Source organism: Gobius niger, assembly GCF_951799975.1.
Source record: "Gobius niger genome assembly, chromosome: 2".
Taxonomy (NCBI): Eukaryota; Metazoa; Chordata; class Actinopteri; order Gobiiformes; family Gobiidae; genus Gobius; species Gobius niger.
The window spans coordinates 23,913,547-23,934,854 of record NC_136853.1 but is presented as its reverse complement, the minus strand read 5'-3'; the positions used below and the strand labels follow the sequence as shown (position 1 = coordinate 23,934,854).

The following is a 21,308-nucleotide window of genomic DNA, read 5'->3' as shown; positions in this document are numbered from 1 at the left end:
TATGGGCATGTCCACACTTAGATCAGCTGCCAACATCTAATGGACCTTCATATCCACTTGCACTGCAGTTCTGTGTCAGATTGTTGCTGTCTTTATCATATTTTATTTTAATCTTCTTTATGCATGCCTTTATAGTCCTATAGTTGTGTTTATAGTTTATAATTTATCTAAGTTATGTGTTTTATGTTTCATGTTGCACAATGGCAATAAAAACAATTCCGATTCTGATTCTGAAACGATGCGCCAAAGCGCCTTGAAAGATCCAAATACAAGTCCTTAATATTATGATAATTACTTTTTTCAATATCAGAGTGACATGTTTTGCAGCAGAAAGGTATTCACACTGTCTTCTTCCAACTTCTGTCTGAAATCTAAAGGGATTGACCAAATGGAGCTCAACAGCCTCAACAACATCGAAACGTCTGCTCAGTTCTGGAAGTAGAATTCCTGTACAAAATGTATCACAGACTTTCAAACAAAAAGTTTGAAAACAAAAGGTTTGAAAGTCCGGTGATTGATAATAGCATGAATATTTAAAATGAAAGAAAATTAGCAAATACCAGACAATTCAGTGGAATGTTGTGCATACATGTAGATCTGTCTTTTGTTTGGACCACATCAGTCCAACTCTGACCAAAGTTTTTTTTTCTTTTACTGGTGAGTTACTCTTCAATGAGCTTGGAAAAAAACAAAACAAAAACTTTTTTTCTTTCTTTTTCTTGGGAGGGGGGGCGGGCAAGTGAATAACAAAGCAGAAGACATACGTACTCTATCTAAAAGTATAAAAAGGGAAGTCATATGCTTCACCCTTCATCTTTTGTAGAGGCCCCTATATCTTCACTGTTCAGATCAATGTGGAGCTTCTGGGAGACTGTTGTTTGTTTCGTTGCCTCATTATTCCCCTTCTTTAATGCATCTAGTGATGGTTTCACTTGTATTAGAAAGAAAAAAATTAGAAGGCTTTTTAACACACGTATTTCTGGTAATGTGAGTTGATGTTTTCACCTGCAGACGATACAAAGTGGTCCTCCTGTCGGCCACTATTGTTACTGTGGCTGGTGCTCACTGTGTCTTTCTGTTCTTCATCGGTGACAATTCTCTGCCTCGCACTCTCAAACACAGACTTAATGACGATTGAGTCTTCATAGATCTGCAGTGAGGACACAAACATACGCAGATAGAGGTTTAGCCACACTGTGAAATAGACAGGACATCATGTAAGATTATCCAAAGGTTCACCTGAGATCCCTCCAAATTATATGTCTGAGCATTTTGACACAGCTGATGGATGTCCTTTTCTAAGTCCCCCACACATCTGTATTTGTGGTTACGCACCCTCTCCTGGTTAAAATGGCAAAAGTGATGATGCATACACATTCAGTAAGCTCATTATACTTATAATAATATAATATAATATGATATAATAATTCCGTATGAATATGCTATTACTTTAAGATAAGACACAAACAGCTCTAAAACACTGACACTAAGTTTAAATGTAATTTAAAGGCAGTATTTTAAAGGAACAGGCCACCGTTTTTACATACTGAGCAATGTTCTTACCTGGGCTTAGACGAGTTGATGCGTACCTGTCTGTTCTTTGTGCGTGCGCTCAGTCATGCAAAAACACCAAACATGTTGTTAGCATTTAGCTAGTCTCGCCAACCAGACTCCGCTTCTTTACAGAAGAGGGTCTGGCAACTCCATTGCGCGCTTTCAAAGGAAGTGACGCAGCGATATGGAGCCTACCGACCAATCAGAGCAGCTCCCTGAACGGGCGTCACGTTGTTGCGCCTTTGTTTTGTAGTTTTTCAACACAAGCAACCACTTCACGTAATGCTCCGGTTTGCTTGTATCCTTAAGTTTTTCTGACATAAACGACAGAAGTCATTTACTGAACTCCGTGTGGCAGGAGCGCCATTGTTAATGTCCGAATGACGACAACTTTCTTGTGGCTGTTTCTGTCGTCACATCCGCTATGTTCTCATTGGCTGCTATGCGCTTCGGTTGTCCTACATTAGTCCCGCCTCAAGCAGTAGCTTTTCTACGACAGAGTCGCCAGACTAGTCCCCTGTTTATTAATTAATAAACATCTTAGATTAGTCTGGATGCCAGGCTAGCATTTAGCCTCTCCTCCTCCTAAGGTATTGTTACGCCTTGCAATATAGTACCCCTTTTATCCGCTTAGAAAATTGACATATTTAATTGTGCATGACTGAGCGCACGCGTAAAGACCACACAGGTACTCATCAACTCGTCTAAGCTAAGGAAAGAACATATCTCAGTATGGAAAAACGGTGGCCTGTTACTTTAAGGCAGTCATAAGAATCTATTTCAGTACATTCCAATACAGTAAAATGTCACCTACGCGGATCCTTCTGAAGTCCACAGGTTTTCGTATCAGTTCGTAGTATTCTGGCACTTCCTTCCTGGATGGAAGCTGCACAAAGCCTTTACTTATCTGTCGCCCACACCTGACAACACAAGATAATAACATTAGATTTCTGAGTCAACAGTTCATGTTCTTCAGCTTCACACGCCAAGATTTAATAAGTTTATGAGAAATACATGCACTGTAAAATTTAATTAACCCATATTTTCAAATATAAATCCTTCATGCAATCGGAAGAAGCAACGGAGCTTGCTCCTGCAGTACATGGTGATATTTGTTGCTTTTTTAAAAGGTCTCTAATTGTTGTTGATGATATTTCTGCACATAATCCAACAGCACAAAAGCCCACCCGTCCTTGTAGTTGATGACCATATCCACAAGCGTGTTGAGGAGTCTGGTGAGCTCAGGTGGATTTGGGGGCAGTTTTTCCACAGGTGGACGTCCTCGCTTCCTTTTAACTTTTTCAATGAGCTCTGGTGTGGTCTGGACTTCTTGCTCTTTTGTTTCAGGCTGATCACTTTTGCGTTTCTTTAGACTGATGTCCTCCTCCATCTCCTCCAGGGAACTGTTGTCTTCTTTTTCAGGCTGCAATTACAAGGCAGCATGTGTCAAGATGAATTCAGTAGTAACAATATGAAATGCTGCTCCACATTTCTGGCGGAGGTTACAATCAAGAAGCAATCAGCTGCAACCTGATCCAACATTATTCAGGAGGGGAAAAAAAGTTGGGGGGGAAATGGTTGATGTACAATGGCCTACTGTTTTTAATACATGTTCCATAACTATTTGCAGCATCCGTGCATCTCCCCCAGAAGCAGCAGACAGAGAGCTAAAACAGGAGTATTCATGCAGTAGTGGCATCGGAGAAAAACAACTGGCCACGCAGGATGAGGAGAATAGCCGCGCTAGAGACAAATGTAAGCTCGGCGCAGAGTCAGACACAATGACGCGTAATCATGATCATATGAATAAAGGCGCACAGACGGGCGTGTTAATTGACACAAAAAGCAAAATATATTGGCTATTTACACTGTCACGCATGGTAAATCTGAATATCAGAGCGCCCAAGAAACGTGTAATGTGCGTCTAAAACGCCAGATGAGAACTAAACTACTGAGGCAACAATACAGCTGTAATGAAGGCTTTGAGAGCCCTGCTCCTCTCAGGGACTACAGGCGTTCCCGCGAAAAACAGCAAAGATAGAGGGCAATCCTCCAAGATGTTTGACACTCACACACAGCTGAGGACAGCCCGCTTAGCTGTGCACTGTCGGGCTGCATGTGCTGCCTCCATGCCAGCTCGCTCTGTCTCCTAACTAGCCTGCCTCTTTCCTGAATGACTAATCTGGCGGAGATTCGCCTCTCATCTGTGCCACACACCTACACAGTCTCTTCTCTCCCGCCTCTCTCGCCCCCTATGCTCACACACGCACACATTATGCATCTCTTCCTCCCCTCTCTTCCTCCCCGTGCGACGAGGAGCCCGGCTGAATCCTGTGGCAGCCTGAGGAGAAAGTCATGGAGCGGTATTTACCTGAGAGCAGCGCGCGGGCTGGCTATCGCGATCAGCTGCAGTGGTGGGGGAGAGAATTAGCAAACCAGCATAGCAGCGAGCTGCAAGTCTCTTCATCAGCTGATCACTCAGAAGCACACAGCCCAGAAGGGGGAGAATCAAGCGCTGTTTTCATACACAAATCTATTGATTGGAGAAATAGCCCACCTTACGCATCTTGATTCACTTTCCTCGATTCCTCGTTACGAAGGTCCTGTATCTTTGAAAAGCCAGTGTAAAGAACAATCTGTGGCAAATTCTTTCTATCGCCCGCAACCCTGTCAAAAATGTGTTTTAGTTGTTCTTTTCTTCGTCTTTTATTATTATTTATATTATTACTTTTATCATTATCATTGTTATTATTATTTATTATTATTATTATATTTTATTTATTTATCCAGGATAAAAATCTCCTTTTCAAGAGTGTCCTGGCCAAAGAAGAGTAGTAGTTTATTATTATTATTATTATTATTATTATTATTATTATTATTATTATTATCATTATCATTATCATTATTATTATTATTATTATTATTATTATTATTATTATTATTATTATCATTATTATTATTATTATTATTATTATTATTATTATTATTATTATTGGCTACTATATTTTTTCTTAATTTTACTCAAAGATGGTGATTAATGCAGGCAAATGCTCTTTGCAAGGCAAAGTTGGAGCAGAAAAACTTTGAAAGAAAAAATTCCGGAAAAAAAAAAAGATCTGCTGACCTAAAGTTACCCACCAAACACTGATGCACACATACACAGCACGACTGTCAAAAAACAAACACACAAACAAACAAACAAACAAACACACAAACAAACAAAAATAATACTGTAGGCGGACATTTATTTGAATACACTTGTAATCTTTCTCAACAAAGTACATGATGAGTAACATTTCTCTTGAAGCTGAAAACCTCTGACTGAAACCATGGCAACAACAAATTTGGATGCTGAAAGCCCACCTTGTGTATTTTATTAGCACTGTTGGGCAATGAATCGCAGAGCCTTTCGTCACGTGATCATTGTAATGTAGTGACATGCCGCAGGATGGGGCTGCAGATCAGCAACACTGGACACAACATCCCTCTTGAATTTCAGAGGGGATTTGTTTGTACTTTTCATGTCATGTTGATGTCCAATTACAAACATTTCAAATAGCCTTCTTTAATAACACAAGCATAAACTGACTTCATGCTTCTTACATTCCTATTATTGCTGACACCTGATACTCTGTTACAAACATTTCTTTCTACCAGGAGATGAGGGTGACTTGGGACAACCCGGTGTCTGTTAAATCAAACACAAGTCAAGGGTTAAATATGCATCACTGTCATATATAAATTCACAGAGATAAAAAGTACAACATACCCCAGTGTTTCCTTTCGAGAAATTAGCATGTGCATAAAGAAGCACTGCAATCTCCTTATGTCCTGCTTCTAGTGCAATAGACAACGCCGTGCTTTCATCCTACAGACACATGTTCAAATGTCATATCAACCAGGAAATGACTATAACCATCATGAAAGATTCAAAATGTAGATGTTTCTAGGCAGAAAACAGTGTCAAAAAAATACGTCATACACTGTCTGAAAGGGTGGCGTCACACTCGGGCTGCTGCAGCAGAAGTTTCACTATTTCTTTATGGCCGTGCTCACTGGCGCACATTAACGCTGTGGAGCCCTCGTCGTCCTGAAGATTGACCTCTGCTCCCTGCTCCAGAAGGGCATGTACCATTTCCATACTTCCATGACTTACTGCCAGCATTAGAGCTGTTTGCCCGGCCTGCACAAAGGAGAGAAATTGAGCAGAACACAGTGGCATGATAGTTGAGACATTATGTTGTATGTTCTGTCTCTCTATCTACAGTGGGGTGGGAAAGTTCAGGCACCCCGGATCAACATTTCTAATAATGTGAATGATGCAGCAAGGGGAAGATGAAACTATCTCCCAAAGGTGGATTCATGTAACGACGCTGCAGGATTAATGCCTCGTAGCCCCCCGAGTCTGGAAAGTATCACGGCTTTTAAACACTTTAGGCAACAAAGGTCTTTCAGTTCTAGTCTCAAGGATTCTCCCCAGAACTAACTTCAGAACTAAGAGATTTCTGGGCGGTCTGTTATGCACTGCTCTTTGGAGGTTTATCCACAGATCTTCAATGAGGTTTAGGTCTGGAGACTGAAGGCCACGACAAAACCTTCAGATTGCAGCTCTAGATATCCATTGTGGATTATGAGCTTTACTTACGATCTTTGCCCATTTGTAGAAGTATTTTGCTTTGTAACTTCAGTTTTTCCACAGATGGTTCCTTCAGGATTTGTAGGAAATTAATTTAATCCATTTTTTGTTTTACCTAGAATTGTTCCCTGTGCCACTGTCTGCAATACAACCCCAAAGGATAGTCGATCCACCCCCAGGATTAACAGTTGTTCACTAAATGTGCCTCTCCTCTAAACTGACCTTTGCTCTTTCAGGCCAAAATGTTCTACAGTGTGATGCAAAAGTTTGGACATGCCTAATGCAAACGCAATACATAAAACAAAACAAATCTATGTGACATCATCACACCAATCTGATCATTTTATTAGACATCAAGCCAAGATGTCATGAGGATAAGTATAAAGGACAGCACTGCCTGGAGTCCAACAGATAGCACAGTGTTAACCCCACTGACCTGACTGGCCTTGATGTTGACGTCTCCTTTAGAAAAGAGTTCCTTGATAACAGTCATGTGCTCAGGAGAGGACACAGCTGCAAGTGCAGCTAACATGATGGGAGTGTAACCTGCTTTGTTCTGCTGATTTACATCACAACCATCTGTGGGCACAAAGGAAGAGGAGTGAAAAATGTTCAAATGCAACTGTACAGTGTTTACTACAAACTAATGAATGCACTGATTTTACCCATGCTGAGTAATTTCTTGACGTCACAAAAGTTGGAGTGTGACACACAGTAGTGCAGAGCTGTATTTCCATTGCTGTCTGTCATATTAACAACATGCTGTTGTACTAGTGGAGAAACACCTCGGAAAGCAGACAGATAGTCCTCTACAGCTCCGGGGACAGCAGACTTCAGGCTGGAGACGCTAAACCATTCTTGCTTGATGATTTCAAGAGAGTCTTTCTATCAGAGATGACATTTATGTATTTAAATGTATTTTTCAAAAGTACGTTTTTGAACTGAAAAAAATAAAAATGTTTTCTCGAACTCGCCCGTGTGCCTTTCCCTCACAGTAAATGGCAGTGTTGGGAGAATACTTTGAGATTGTATTTAGTTACAAAATACTGAATACTTGCATTAAAACGTAATCAGTAACGTATTCCGTTAATTTGTCCAATCAGGGTACTGTATTCTAAATACTTAGAATACTTTCACGCTGATTTGCATAATATTCATGCATAAAAACTTAAAAAAGGCAAGAAAGTATTTTGCAAATGCTCACAGCCCTAAATAACATAGAGATATGAATATACTTGTATCCCTTTGGTACTAAGAAAGTATTGTATTCTGAATACTCTATACTCTATACTATGAGAGAGAAACATTACCAGACTATAGTTACTCTAAATATATATTCTAAATACATGTATTCAGTTACTTCCCAACACTGATGACTCGCCATAAAAACAATACAATTCTTAGGCGAGGGAAATCATTCTTTAATGAGAATCATAAATCTTCACCATAATAACCCCTCAAGACTAAACACATGAATTAATACTGAAGACGATAGTTGTAAAAGAATCCAACACTTACGACATCTTTAGTTTTGTCAGCTGTGTCCCCAGACAGGTGCCTCTTTAGGGTTTGGCAGGCAGAAAGCATATTATCACTCAATTTAAACCTAAAATTAAAAAAAATAATAGTAAACCAGCCAAGGTTACGTTTTTAGAAGAATGTAAACTGAACGTGCTTCTCACAGTACCTTTCTTGTAAAGCTCTCTTTGCTGATCCTTTAGATCGCTTCCTTGAGAAATGTTTGGAGTATTTTTCTTCCTTTGCCACTTCATGATTGTTCTTAATGTTTGCAGCTGCATTTTTACATATTTTCTTCAGAGTTGTCCCAGTGGCAAGTGTAATGTTTGATGAAATTGGTTCCAATCTAAAGCCATGTTGTTTTAAAATTCATATAATGTAAATGAAGTTTCATTTAGCATTTCTAAGCCTTACCCTGTGGTTACCCCCATAAACCGCATGTTCTGTCTGGAGTTGCTGCAACTTTGATTGTTCTTCTTCTTGTTGTTTATAGACCATGAGTTGATTGTTTCCGTTGACTTGTCTGGAAATACAGCACAAAAATTAAAAAGGTGCTTTGTTAAAAAAGAAAAGAAAAAATCTATTCATTACAGAAAAAAAAAATCTATGAGTGAGCCTAAATATACGCAGCTATATTCAGTCACTATGACAAGCTCCTCCTTGGTAAGAGCTGCCTTTCTCATTCCAGACATTGCTTGTGTATCCTTCCAAAGTGAAACCTGCCAAACCAATGGTCCGCCACTTCCCTTCGCCGACACCCACCCATAGTTTAAACTGGGCTTTGGGAGTGCACGCAGGAGAAAGTATTTCAACACAAACCTCAACCGCCCCACACGCTCCAAATGACACTTTAAATGCATGCCATGGTCTAAAATACACTGTGTACCTTGCAGACCCGATGATGTCTGTTGCTCCAGCATTTGTATCATTCTTTTGACCTCATTAGGTTTAGCACCAGCGCAAGAGTCATCATCCTGACCTATCACAGGTGTCTCTGTGTCGGTTGATTCTAACAAACAAACAAACAAACAAACAAACATTTTGAGAACATGTATGGTTGCAGCATTGTAGATTTTACTATCATAGAATGTCAACCTGGCATATCCAAAGCAAGGCCTTCATTTCCTTCTTGAGGATTTTTGTAGATCTGGGTGGGGCTGGCATTCCTCTGGCTATATTTGTGTTGGTTGATGCACTTCTTCTCTGTTCCCTCCTCCGTGAGCAAGTCTTTATGCTCTGTGAGAAACCTCTGCATCTCTTCAATGTAATAATTCAATTCTTTCTCTTTCAAAGGTTTGTCTGACGAAACGGCGGTCCATTCTTTGACTGAGGTCTCCCATATCTTCCCCTCACCAACACCAACACTCCTTGTTTTGAGCGGATCGGGCAAACGCGAAGGCCCTGACGCCATATTCCGTGTTTTGATTCCAACCAGGAAATTCTCGTTAATATTGATGAAGCCCACACTGGCGTCTCGCGTTACTTTGCTGACTATGTTCGACTGCAGTGCATCACTGTCGACAAAATGAGTGGTACCCACACCGATTGTGCGAGTCTGTGGAGCAGCCTGGACGTCCTGGGCCCAGCTGCCCACGGACACTGTTCTTGTGACCGTCTGAGGAGTGTTTGTGTGCTTGTCCTGACTCTTGATCGCCGTGCTCGTGATGGAGTCAGTGTTGAACGCTTGCCGGGTGTTGGTAAAGCGGGAAACTAAATTGCGCACGGTGTTGGTATGTTGAGAAGCTGTCTCGGGGGAAGCCATGACGCCCTCATCGCTCCCTTGATCTACTGAAACGTTTACGTCAACAGAAAGGTCCCCACGAGCTGCATCGTCGGTCCAAGGCTTGTCTGTGTTGGTTGTGGTTCCTGTATAACAAAGCTTCAAACATGTCCCAACTCCTTGTGATTTGGTGACAAGCTGGACCCCCATGTTCTTATCTGCTGTGTCCACCCTCTCTCTAACCACCCACTCTACGGTTGGTCCCGTACGGACGTTTTCCAGCGTCATCCTGCAACATGATATTCCAACACTCTTCATCTCTGTCACTTCACCAGTGCGGGCATCGCTAAAGGTCACATGATTTCCCACTCCTTGGCATTTGGTGCTCGGTCTGGCCTCTGTACTTGCGTTCGCAGTGGATGGTATGGCACTGGAAGCTTGGTCTATTTTCTTGTTATTTCTTTCCCCCGCGGCTTGGAGTTCGAGTTTTAAACGGTTCATCTCTTTTTGGAGAGTAGATTCTTTAAGTTCTGCTTCTAGGTCAGTGATTTTCTCTTTTAAGGAAAAAATGATTTCTTGTTGCGCAAAAAGCTCGTCCTCTCTTTCTGTGTTGATCCCAAAGTTGTGATCCGTAACTTCAGTTGTAATTGACATCCTTTCTTTACTTTGGCAGTGGTGCTCACAGCACAAAGTATTTGCATCTTTATCGTTACCAATTTCTTCTGGCTTCTTTGGTTCGACACTTGCCGTTCTTTGCCAAATGGGTTCTGCACTGTTGTCTTTCTCCAGCGGCCATACCTCTTCAGATATTTTCTTGCACTCTGTTGATTTAATGCACTCCTTTTGGTCTACATCTTCAGCATCTTCAGTGGCACTGTGCAACCTGTTTTCCATAGAGACCTTCTTCCAAACAACATCTTCATCCCTGTGTTTCTTGAGTTGATGTAAGAGTTGTTGCTTTTCCTCTTGAAGTACTGAAATCTTTAATTCTAAAACAGGGATGACTTTGACCTGCTCTTCCAATTCCTTCAGTTTCTGCAGAGCTGACACCATCTGATCACGGACATGTTGCAGCTGCAATGAGCCGAGCCCTGTTACTGGAGTGTTTCTTCCAGAGCTTTGTGGGCTCGCTCTGAGGGACTGAGTGCTGCCTCGAGAAGATCTAAGATGATCAGGGAGATTATCAGCAGCTCCGGGCTGGCTTCCATCCTTGTCTTGATTGTACGCACCCCAGCCTGTGAAGGGAGAAGCGGATTCAGGACAACTTAGCCCTCCAAAGCTTGCCAGTCTTCGTCGGGGAAAGGGCTGAGGTGGAGCCAGGCAGATCACTTCTTGCATTTCCAGAGTATCTTCATATTCTAGGCCTTGCTTTGACTCCGAATCCGAAACTTTTGGATAAATGTGCAATGTTTTCTTGTCGGTGATAAAAGAGTGCTGCGGAGGAGGGGGAAGAGGTGGACGCCCTCGTGTTGTGCGAGATACAGCCATTTCTCTGGTGCCATCTTTGTTCGATAACAGAGATTCAGCCGAATGCCACTGATTGGATGAAGCAACGTTGGCCGATGCTTCTGCGTCATTTGAGGCTCCTCTAGGCCTCCTTTTGAAGCTTAGCCGCTTAATGATGGTAGTTGGTAGAGTATCCACACACCTGGTGCAGCTGAAGTTTGGCTGAGATTTGTAATCCGTATCCAACTCTAGGCAAAAGCAGCCATCGAGGCTTTGACCTTCGTGAAATAAAAAAGGGGGGGAATTACTTTGCATTTTGAATATAAGTACATTTTACAGACAAACAAAAAGCATAACAGACTTTCCAAACGCCTAAATAACGTTCCTTACCTTGATCTCAATGTCAAGATGTGTCTAACAGTGTCTTAATATTCAAAGGAATTTATATCCTTTGAGTCTGTCCCATCGGAGAGGAGGGACAGCAGATTTACCAATCAGAGTGAGTCCCTGTTTTCACAAGCTGCTTCTCTCTAAATTCTACGTCTCACAGCCGAGAACGTTTTTAGTCTATAATTACTCTCCATCTCTCCCTTGAAATGCATAACCATACTTTGGGCAGGCACTCTCACCCCAAGACATTCCCAGTGCCAGCAGTGACATAAAAGAAACATATTCCTTCTGTATGTAGCCATTTGTTAAACAATACATTTTTCACACTAAACAAGATACAGGTCATCACTTACCAATACAGATAACATTAACAAACAAGTTCAGGCCTTCTATATTTTCACTTTACATAAGACAAACATGTAAACAATAATTACCTGGCATGTTTCAAACCACTGATCTCTCTTTAGCAATGAAGGTCTGCGCTCAAATTGTCCAGTTTAGATGCGGGCCTATACGTAGCCTAAAGGTTTTTTTTATACATATATTTCCCTGTGCAGTGTTTGTCTTCTTGTCCCCTTAAGCCTCGGCTCTCACTGACAGCAAACCTCACAATGCTTACACCCTGGAAATGCAATACCAGGACATATTACTGTGGCTTCTGCAAAGCCCTGCTCCAAGCACAAAAGCTGGAGAGTCCGACATAGTCCCGGATTCTGCATCGAGTATCATTTTCTTCATGCAAGAAAATGTTATGTTGGCAGTTCAGTAAGAAGTCCTGAGCACACATCATGCAGGTGAGGATTGCACAGTGGACAGGAGTCCGGTAGCGGACTGCTCTACATTATTCATTACCTGAATGCTACACTGGCCTTGTAGTAGGCTGTTTGCTGTGTCATGCCCTTGTTAGAGCACCGTGTCAAAGCAAAAACATAATGATTATGATTCTGTGTGGATAAGTTGGGTATGGTATCTTAAATGTATATCAACAACGCCATTTGATCCTAAAAATGTTACAGTTTCCCCACGCTGAATAAGTGCTACTTTATTCACTGATAGACATATAGTCCGCAAATAAAGAAGCAGTCGGAGCGAAACAAACAGTTTAACTGAGAGACGAATGAACGATGAAAGGTCAGAGCGCCCTCTACTGGCGAAGACACATAATGAATGGCACCGAAACCTAAAACTATGAACAAGCATTAAGTTTGGTGTTATTATATGGCAGTTTAGCACAGTGCACGGTGTTCCTCTGACAGTAGTGCTGCTGATTCTGACTCTACAGAAACAAAGCCAAAGTACTTCTTCTGCTTCGACTGTTGCCACTAGGCCGATACTGGGCCATTTTAGGTAGTTAAGTAGCCAAATTGAGGTTAGAATACACCAATAACAGTTGTCTTATGGGACAGATGGACTCATTTATTGATAAGTGGCTGTCAGTGTTTGGTCCTGTGCTTTAGTTCATTTTTGGTCAACTTCTCTAACTTCCTCAAGGTAAGTGTCCTCTTGAGAAGGCACAAATTTAGCACATAGCCCACACACACGCACGCACTCACACACGCACACACGCACACACACACACACACACACACACACACACACACACACACACACACACACACACACACACACACACACACACACACACACACACACACACACACACACACACACACACACACACACACACACACACGCACACACACACACACACACACACACGCACGCACAAAATGAAGGCAACATGAATTTCGCAGCAGGCTAAATAGATAGAAATGTGACAGTTTGATTTATTATACAGGTCATCACTGAACTACAGTTTACTATACATTATTATGAATATTATTTGCAGTAGCTACAAATGAAACCACTCTTGGTCCCCTAGCCTTGGGGCCCCCCCAGCTGCTTGGTCTGCTTAGAAGCTGAGCCAGCCCTGTATTAAACGCAGTATTTGTTTGTCAATAGCATAGTTTGTCAAGGTGATGAGTCAAACTCAGTCATAATTGTGCTTGAATGGAACTTGTCTGATGAAGGAAGGGCCTAAACACCACCACTTGTTGGTGCAAGTAAAAATATATTTTTCCTGGGAGATGTGCAGCTCTTTATTCTTCTCAGTGGTTCTTTTTTTTGATCAATTATGTGTCTGAGAGAGCAGTAGTTCAGTGAATTACCTAATAGAGATGAACGGTACACCTCAACATAAATCCTTTTGGTTCAAATGGCTCCTTTAGCCTGCACATGTGAAGTGAACCCTGACAGACACAAACAATCATTGGTCTGATCTGGACTTTAAACCTCATCATCATAAGCCACAGGAATGTCCTGTCCTACACAATGTCTGCAAATGCCTTGAAAACATGCTTTTACATCCCTTTAAAAGCAAACATGGTCCCAGCTGTTTAACATTTGTTTTCATTATGTGCTTGTGATATAATTCAGTGTTTTTCAACCTTTGTTGAGCCAAGGCACATTTTTTTCATTGAAATAATCACGAGGCAGAAAATGTTCTCATCAAAGTGTCTTGGGTAGGAACATCATATAGTCTCACTAGCCACAATGCCTCAATATATCACTAATTACTCTGCCGATCACTAGACGGCATAGACACTCAATAACGGTACATTATTTGTGGATAATAATGCATTTGTTTTAAAAAAAAAAAACTAGGTGAGATTGGATGATTTCCCAAGGCACACCAGACAATATCTCAGGGCACACTAGTGTGCCACACAGTGGTTGAAAAACACTGATATAATTGTTCATACTATGTTTTAATTGTTTATTTTATAAGTGCAGATGATTGGCTGTTAAAAACAGACATCTTATTAAATAATTGATAGATATAATAGATATAATAGATTATTTTATTGACCTGGTCTTATCCAAAGAAAAGGCCTTTGTTTTTTATCTATTGAATGAAAGCTCTCACAATCTTTGGACTTTGCCCTTTGAAACCCTCGTCCAAACAATAAAAGCAGCCCTGTGATTGGCTGGGGAAGTTGCACGCCCCTGTCTTGTCCTATCTTAGTGCTAAGGTGCAGTTTTTTTTTCTTAACTGAAAGTTTAGGTCGTAGAAGGCCTTTTACATTCACGACAGCAGGGCAGCCCCCGTTCCCCTGACAGCATGTCTGACAAAGCAGCCTTTGACACGAATGTGCAGACCCTCACCAGGTTTGTTCTTGAGGAGGGCCGGAGAGCCCAGGGGACCGGGGAGCTCACAAACCTCCTCAACTCCATCTGCACAGCTGTCAAAGCCATCTCCACTGCCGTCCGGAAGGCCGGGATTGCCAACCTGTGAGTACCTCTGCATGTGTCTATAAATGTGTTGGGTCAATAGGCAGTGGTGTGCATGATGATGGGTTGTTGTGGTAAGTGAAGGTTTTCGCTTATTTCTTTGCATAAGCCCAGAATGGGAAACTTTTCTATATAGTTCTATATATGTGCGAGTGATGCAACTGAGTTATTAAAGGTTCTCGCAAACCCAAATCTGTCAAGCTGAAAACCACAATCCACAACCCTCAAAAGTTGTTTAACATATCAAAGTATGATTATTATTTGTATTATTATTATTATTATTAAAGCCACACCGCGTAGAATTTGACCCAATAAACACAATTTGAATATAAGCATTTATTTTATGACAGATACTTAAATCATCTCATAAATGTACAAACAAACATGTGCCTTTGTAAGCAGCTCATGACGGTAACTTTACCGGGAGTGGGTGCGTCTCCAGCTTGTCTCCATGGAGATGTGACTAAAGTCAGCAGAACTTTAGATTTAAACACGTTAGGTCCTCATCCAAATCCATCCTTTGACTACCCACTGCAGTAAAAGCATTTTCTGTGTCGAGCTGGTCATTAGGAGCATGTTTGTACTGATGGCAACATTATAGTCCAAAATGTTACGCAGTGTGCCTTTAAATTAACATTACATATATATGTTTATTTATTTTCATAGCTATGGCATTGCAGGAAGCACCAACGTAACAGGAGACCAAGTAAAGAAGCTGGATGTTTTGTCAAATGACTTGGTCATCAACATGATCAAGTCCTCCTTTTCTTCCTGTGTGCTGGTGTCCGAGGAAGATGAGAAGGCCATCATAGTGGAACCAGAGAGTAGAGTATGAATTTCTCACTTTTACTGTACATATAGTGTATCTAGATTTGTTCTTATTTAATCAGAAAATAATATATGTATGTACATTTGCAATTGACAGGGAAAGTATATTGTGTGCTTTGATCCTTTGGACGGTTCTTCAAACATTGACTGTCTTGTTTCAATCGGAACCATCTTTGCAATCTACAAAAAGGTTAGGTTTGCATTATTTTCTTATGTTGAGAGCTTTTTTTGTTGTTAAATTAAAGCCAAAGTTCTCAGCTTCGTTTTGCATGCATGAAAAGCCCGTTTCCTTCATGTGCTTCTCCTTTATCTAGACCACAGATGATGAGCCTTGTGAGAAGGACGCCCTGCAGTCTGGAAGAAACATCGTGGCCGCTGGTTATGCTCTGTACGGCAGCGCCACTATGATGGTCCTTTCTACCGGACAAGGGGTCAACTGCTTCATGCTTGACCCTGTATGTGTTTACATATAGCAACAAAGACAATATACACATTACAATGTATTTCAAGTTTTTATGCACCTCCCCAGGCCATTGGTGAGTTCATTCTGGTCGATCAAGATGTAAAAATTAAGAAAAAGGGCAAAATCTACAGTTTAAATGAGGGATACGCACAGCACTTTAATCCAGATGTCACGGAATACCTGCAGAAGAAGAAGTATCCCGAGGTACGTCCAGCGCATTGATTCTTGTATTACTTTCGCTGTAATACTGTTGCATCTGCAGGATGGCTCTGCTCCTTACGGCGGGCGATACGTCGGCTCTATGGTCGCTGATGTCCATCGTACCTTGGTGTATGGAGGAATCTTTCTATACCCTGCTAATGTGAAGAGTCCCAAAGGAAAGGTGAGAAAAGCTGGGTACAATCCCATTCAGTGCGGCTGTATTACAGAGGTGATAACTGAGTTGTTTTGGCTTCAGTTGAGGCTGTTGTACGAATGCAACCCCATGGCTTACATCATGGAGCAGGCCGGCGGCATGGCTACTACAGGGTCTATGAATGTTCTGGACATCGAACCTACCTCCATCCATCAAAGGGTCCCTGTTGTTTTGGGCTCCCCTGATGATGTCAAAGAGTATATCGCCATCTACAAAAAACACGCCAAATAAGGTTGGTCTGCGGCGGATGTTATGTCAGAATTTTGTCTTGATAGATTTCTTTTTTCCCCCCCTTCTTCAGGAAAAATCAGACGAGGAGTGACCACAGCTGTTATGTTATCATGTTTTGTTTTTTTCTTGAGGACGTAATAAAGGGAAAAGTCTAATAGAAACATTTAAATACAGCCCATGCTCTTGTTGACCTGTATCTTAAATAAAAATGTTTTTGTGAATCTAAAAACACTACATTTGCATTTTGTGTTTTAGAAGTCAGTAAAAAGACAGACAGACAGACAGACAGACAGACAGACAGACAGACAGACAGACAGACAGACAGACAGACAGACAGACAGACAGACAGACAGACAGACAGACAGACAGACAGACAGACAGACAGACAGACAGACAGACAGACAGCATAAAATTACGAATCACGAAAACAGATTTAATCCATAAAAACATGAAATTAATCAATTACAGTAAAGGCGAGACTGCAGATAAAATACTTTCAGTGTCATGTGCACGGGTAAAAAGAACTGTTTTCAGCCTGGAATTGAACATTGTCAGAGTTGAGGCCTGTCTCACATCCTCATGAAGACTGTTCCAGATTTTAGCTGCATGAAACTGAAACGGAGCCTCAGCGTGTTTAGTCCTGACTCTGGGAACCATCAGGAGGACCCTTCCTGAAGTTCTCAGGGCCCGAGATGGTTCATACGGCTGTAACATGTCAGAGATTTACTCTGGTGCTAAAGCATGAAAAGACTTGTAACAACCAAAGCTGTTTTAAATTCTATTCTCTGAGTGACAGGAAGCCAGTGCAGAGACCAGAGCACTGGACTAATATGGTCGTATTTCCTGGTTCTTGTCAGGACTCGAGCAGCAGCGTTCTGGATGTTCTGCAGCTCTGACAGAGAGGCCAGTGAGCAGCCGTTACAGTCGTCTAACCTGCTGGAGACAAATGCATGGATAAGTCTAAGTCTGGTTTCCCACATAAATCTAAGGAGAAACTATGTGTCAGTGCACACATTACACACTGTATTTTAAATTACTGTAGAAAATTTTCTAGAAATGTAGAGGAGTAGAAGAAATAGGTAAAACAATCCTCAAAAACTCAGACCACTTAAAGGCCTTACCTGATGTTTTTTTTTCCCGTCGTATATTTTACTGTAATACTTGTGATGATAAGGTAATAGAATAACAACAAGCACAAAAAGGCGAATAAAACATGAAACAATAAAATCTTTTGTTTGAAGATTTTTATGATGACAAGTTACTGTGTAGTGACTTCATGATCACAAAGATATGTCACTTCATAGAAAGTATTCAAATTTAGCAGTACTCCTCAGATCTACTTTCTCCAACACACGTTGCGCCTTGAAGCCCTTGTGTGTTGCAGGCACGAGTTCTCCTGCGATTCCCACCAACACATTCTGAATAGGCAGACCAGCACGCCCAGTTACCGATCTGCGCCACTGTTGGTGCGCCACCTGAAACACCATCACAATTAGCTCAACGTTTTTTGTGTCCTTTTGTCAGATCCTTTGTCTACTTACTCTGAGATTTCAATTGATAAGTCTCGCAGGCCAGGCCTCCATAGGCAGGAGGGCACAGGCACTGGCATTCTCCATCTATTAAAGCAGGAGTGCCTCCATTTTTACAAGGTTGGCACTTGCATGAGCTATACTCTGCCACATACTCTGTTGATGCTCGCTTTATGTTGGCCACAAAAGTGTTGGCATTTGGTAGCTCCAGTGGAACCAGGGTGTAGATAGGCTCGGGCTGTGAGACAACACATAACATTTATATTTACAGTAATTATAAAAGGGCTGTTGGTTTGTGGGTTAAAATGAACATACCTCACTGTCAAGGAGTGTAGGTTCTGTACCAAGTGATCTTGCCCAGTCCTGAAAGGTCATCAAGTCCACTATCCCCTCTTTATCTAACTTGGCCTTTATGCCGGCAGCAGAGGCAGCACTTCCTCCGTAAATGGCAGCCACCACTTTATCCACAACCGGTTTAGCTTCTGTTCCATCTGTGAAACCGAACAGCCAGTAAATAAGCTGCTGATGAATGACTTTTGACCAGAAAGTTTTCAAACATTATAGCAAAAGACATTCACAGACCTTCAGTCTTATTGCCCATGGTTTTACAGTTATCTGTGTTTACGTTGCCTGACCCCGACACAGACTGAGCGCCAACACTGGCAGTGAATCCAAGTTTGACACAATCTTGAATTGTTCTGTCTGTTATTTCTGGTTAAACAAATACAAATGATGTTGAAATGAGCAACTAAGAACGACATGTAGCGCAAACGAGCGCATAAGGGTGTATTTCTTTGTAAAGTACTGTATGTGCACATACTTTTCTGCCTGATGGTCTCCTGATCGAGAACATAGACAAGGTCATATTGCCCACCATGTTTTCCGTTTTTGGTGTAGTGTGTTCCATAGTCCTCCAAGAAGGAGAAATAAATACTCTTCTCATACTCAAGTGGAAGTCTTTTTATATCGTTGATAAAGTCCAAAGCAACTTGGAGATCGTTGGAGCGCATCCTGTATGTTGCCAGCTGTATGGTTCCCTTTACACGGATGAAACTCTTATTCTGTGTAACATAAAAGAATAAGGATCAGCAAAGGCCCAAAGCGTATAACTTTACAGTCAATTATTTCACAACATTGCATTACCTTGATGGTGGTATACTCAGAAATTTGTTTTATCATGTTTTTCTTCTCGACTTGTGGACTAAAGCCTAGTTCTCCAGTAACAGAACTACCGGCAGCACCTCCGGCAGCACCGTCGGTTCCTGCACTACCTGACGAGGACGGCTCACTGGGTGAAAATTTCAAGGATAAATCAACTTGAACTTTAGAGGAGACATCATTGAGAATTTCAGTGAGGAGCGTGTGCGAAGTTTCATAAATCTCCCTGGAAACGGTCTCGGTGACCACAGTCTGGAAAGAAACAACAGAAGACATTAGACACGTCGGCTATGCAGATGATGTCACCATGACAACGGCAAATGAGCATCAACCTTCAGCTAGGAAACTGATATAACATGTTTTGGAGGGTTGATGGCTCTGTTTAGAAGGAAAATGGTGTACACCGTCTAGAGCAGTGGTTCACAGGGGTCTGGGATTGAAGGGGGGGCCCAGAGCTTTGTCTGGTCACAGGGTCAGGTCATAAGTGACATTGTTCGAGTAAATTAAATCGTTAATAATCATCAAATATGACTGAGAAAGGTCTAAATGAGCATGAAACACTACAATTTCTGTTTAATTTTTTGAGATAAATGCTTTGTTCCATTATTTTTTATGTTTTGATATATTTATGGGGGGCACAGTTTTGGATTGAGGGGGCGTGGCCCGACTACAGCACGCACAGGGGGGGCCCCAAGGAAAAAAGGTTGGGAACCACTGCGCTAGAGCAGGTGTCTCCAACCTTGCTTTACTCAGTTTTTTTTTTTCAACAAAAATGGAAAAGAGTTGCAATGTTTACAACGTTCCAGACCTTATAGTTGAATACCCCAATATTATAGGGTATTCTTTCCATTGTCGAAGAGGCTGGATTGGTCAGTCTCTCACACTTCCCACCATAATAGTCATTGTTAAATGCATTTTGTCGAGGATCTGAACTCAAGGGGTTGATTCTGTAACAAATAGAAAACATGTTGAAAAAACCCCCACAATGACAGTGTCTGTGAAGTGCAACATTCTGATGTTGACCACAGAGATTAGATTTGATCAGCCTCACCCATAGCCTGCCCTCCTGCTCTGCTCACTGTTGGTCAACTGCAGTGGACCACACGGTTTACGCACAAGATTATCACAATCTTCATCAGACCCATCTTCACAGTCGTAGTCCCCATTGCACTGGAACCTCTTTTTAATGCACTGACCTGCTCAGATTTAGAAATGACAATATGACAGTCACGTTTTTTTTTTTTTGCCTATTTGTTTTCCTTTGATCAACACTAGTGTGACAGAGATCAAATTGTGTAATCTAAATTGATTTTAAAGGTTAAAGTACCCCCTCCTTCCCTCCTGATTGGACCGAAACCTTTGCGATTTGAAGAGACAGAGAGAAATTTCAAAATTTGACCCGACAGGTCAGTTCTCAGCAAAGCTCGTCTCATGGGCCAACGTTATGGTATTTCAGGATTTAAGGAGTCAAAGTACTGAGGTCAGTAAAGGGAGGATCTTTAAAAAAAAAAAACATATTTAATTAATATACTGACATTACGCCCATGAGACGGTCAACTATATGTAATCTTTTCAATTTGTATAAACATTTAAAGACTATCACTCTATTTTTACCACATAGTGGACTTCATAGGATTATTTATATACAACACATGAAGCAGCAAACATAAAGAAGATGTGGTTACCTGACTCGCACATGAACTCTGATACAGAACAAGATGGCGGAGCTCCGGTGGGACAGGCTTCACTGGGCGTGCAGGCCTGTTTCTCCCCCAGAGAGCCCTTGCACGCCAGGCCGCCAAACTGTCCAAAAGCTTCTATGGTTCGGGATCGTCTCTGATGGTAAGATTAAGGTGTTTCGCTTTAAGTTCCCTTTAATAAAGTTCATATTGTTGTGTGACGCTTTCTTACTTGTGATTTTGTACAAGGATCACAGATACTCCATTCAGACCAGCGGCCCCAGATACAGTCTATAGGGTCACTGTGGACACAGGAAGTGCAATAGACAGTCAGTAAAAGAAAATTTAAATTATTTACTGTGATAAAATAGGAAAGACTTACGCTTCTCCTTGAAACATACACACGGTGAGGCAGAGGCCAGCAAGAGCGACCCGCACCACAGTCCTCAT

General features: G+C 41.6%; 4 protein-coding genes and 1 long non-coding RNA gene across 6 annotated transcripts; 1 reads left to right on the top strand and 4 right to left on the bottom strand.

The window, feature by feature from the left end:
- Window positions 1-490: 490 nt before the first annotated feature.
- LOC306959228 (putative global transcription activator SNF2L2) lies at window positions 491-4,077 on the bottom strand. 2 transcript variants are annotated; one of them, XM_079551281.1, is made up of 6 exons: window positions 3,926-4,077; window positions 2,742-2,977; window positions 2,369-2,474; window positions 1,240-1,341; window positions 1,006-1,150; window positions 491-931 (listed from the first exon to the last, which is right to left on the bottom strand). In XM_079551281.1, the coding sequence occupies exons 1-6, from the start codon at window positions 4,019-4,021 to the stop codon at window positions 804-806; spliced, it is 813 nt and encodes a 270-aa protein (XP_079407407.1). In that variant the 5' UTR covers window positions 4,022-4,077; the 3' UTR covers window positions 491-803. The 2 variants fall into 2 exon arrangements, with proteins under 2 accessions (XP_079407407.1, XP_079407408.1); XM_079551282.1 differs by lacking the exon at window positions 3,926-4,077 and adding an exon at window positions 3,627-3,903 and having other exon boundaries at window positions 516-931.
- Window positions 4,078-5,180: 1,103 nt separating this feature from the next.
- LOC306960026 (KN motif and ankyrin repeat domain-containing protein 1-like) lies at window positions 5,181-10,916 on the bottom strand (the record flags this gene model as incomplete). The annotated part of the gene is made up of 7 exons (XM_079552285.1): window positions 5,181-5,242; window positions 5,324-5,422; window positions 5,537-5,737; window positions 6,627-6,769; window positions 6,856-7,075; window positions 7,709-7,796; window positions 8,905-10,916. 7 exons carry the CDS (start codon window positions 10,914-10,916, stop codon window positions 5,189-5,191), a joined length of 2,817 nt encoding a protein of 938 aa, XP_079408411.1. The 3' UTR covers window positions 5,181-5,188.
- On the bottom strand, window positions 7,976-8,715 carry LOC306959235. The gene is made up of 3 exons (XR_013792609.1): window positions 8,595-8,715; window positions 8,123-8,231; window positions 7,976-8,054 (listed from the first exon to the last, which is right to left on the bottom strand). It is a non-coding gene; the product is annotated as an uncharacterized lncRNA (long non-coding RNA).
- A 3,416-nt stretch (window positions 10,917-14,332) lies between the features above and the next one.
- fbp1b (fructose-1,6-bisphosphatase 1b) lies at window positions 14,333-16,507 on the top strand. The gene is made up of 7 exons (XM_079551276.1): window positions 14,333-14,555; window positions 15,222-15,384; window positions 15,481-15,573; window positions 15,698-15,838; window positions 15,913-16,050; window positions 16,109-16,228; window positions 16,304-16,507. Exons 1-7 carry the CDS (start codon window positions 14,386-14,388, stop codon window positions 16,490-16,492), a joined length of 1,014 nt encoding a protein of 337 aa, XP_079407402.1. The 5' UTR covers window positions 14,333-14,385; the 3' UTR covers window positions 16,493-16,507.
- Window positions 16,508-17,760: 1,253 nt separating this feature from the next.
- On the bottom strand, window positions 17,761-21,308 carry c9 (complement component 9; the record flags this gene model as incomplete). The annotated part of the gene is made up of 11 exons (XM_079552284.1): window positions 17,761-17,967; window positions 18,034-18,259; window positions 18,337-18,512; window positions 18,604-18,732; window positions 18,842-19,082; window positions 19,165-19,431; window positions 19,988-20,126; window positions 20,231-20,375; window positions 20,865-21,015; window positions 21,091-21,160; window positions 21,241-21,308. The coding sequence occupies 11 exons, from the start codon at window positions 21,306-21,308 to the stop codon at window positions 17,810-17,812; spliced, it is 1,770 nt and encodes a 589-aa protein (XP_079408410.1). The 3' UTR covers window positions 17,761-17,809.

Excerpts from the sequence above, each read along its gene's own strand:
- LOC306959228 (XM_079551281.1), bottom strand. The coding sequence starts at position 4,021 with ATGAAGAGACTTGCAGCTCGCTGCTATGCTGGTTTGCTAATTCTCTCC. Across the intron at positions 2,475-2,741 it reads GTCATCAACTACAAGGACGG|GTGTGGGCGACAGATAAGTA; the intron begins GTGGGCTTTTGT and ends TTGTGTTGTCAG. Across the intron at positions 1,151-1,239 it reads ATAATTTGGAGGGATCTCAG|ATCTATGAAGACTCAATCGT; the intron begins GTGAACCTTTGG and ends TCCTCACTGCAG.
- fbp1b (XM_079551276.1), top strand. The coding sequence starts at position 14,386 with ATGTCTGACAAAGCAGCCTTTGACACGAATGTGCAGACCCTCACCAGG. Across the intron at positions 15,385-15,480 it reads TAGTGGAACCAGAGAGTAGA|GGAAAGTATATTGTGTGCTT; the intron begins GTATGAATTTCT and ends TGCAATTGACAG. Across the intron at positions 16,051-16,108 it reads AGAAGAAGAAGTATCCCGAG|GATGGCTCTGCTCCTTACGG; the intron begins GTACGTCCAGCG and ends TTGCATCTGCAG.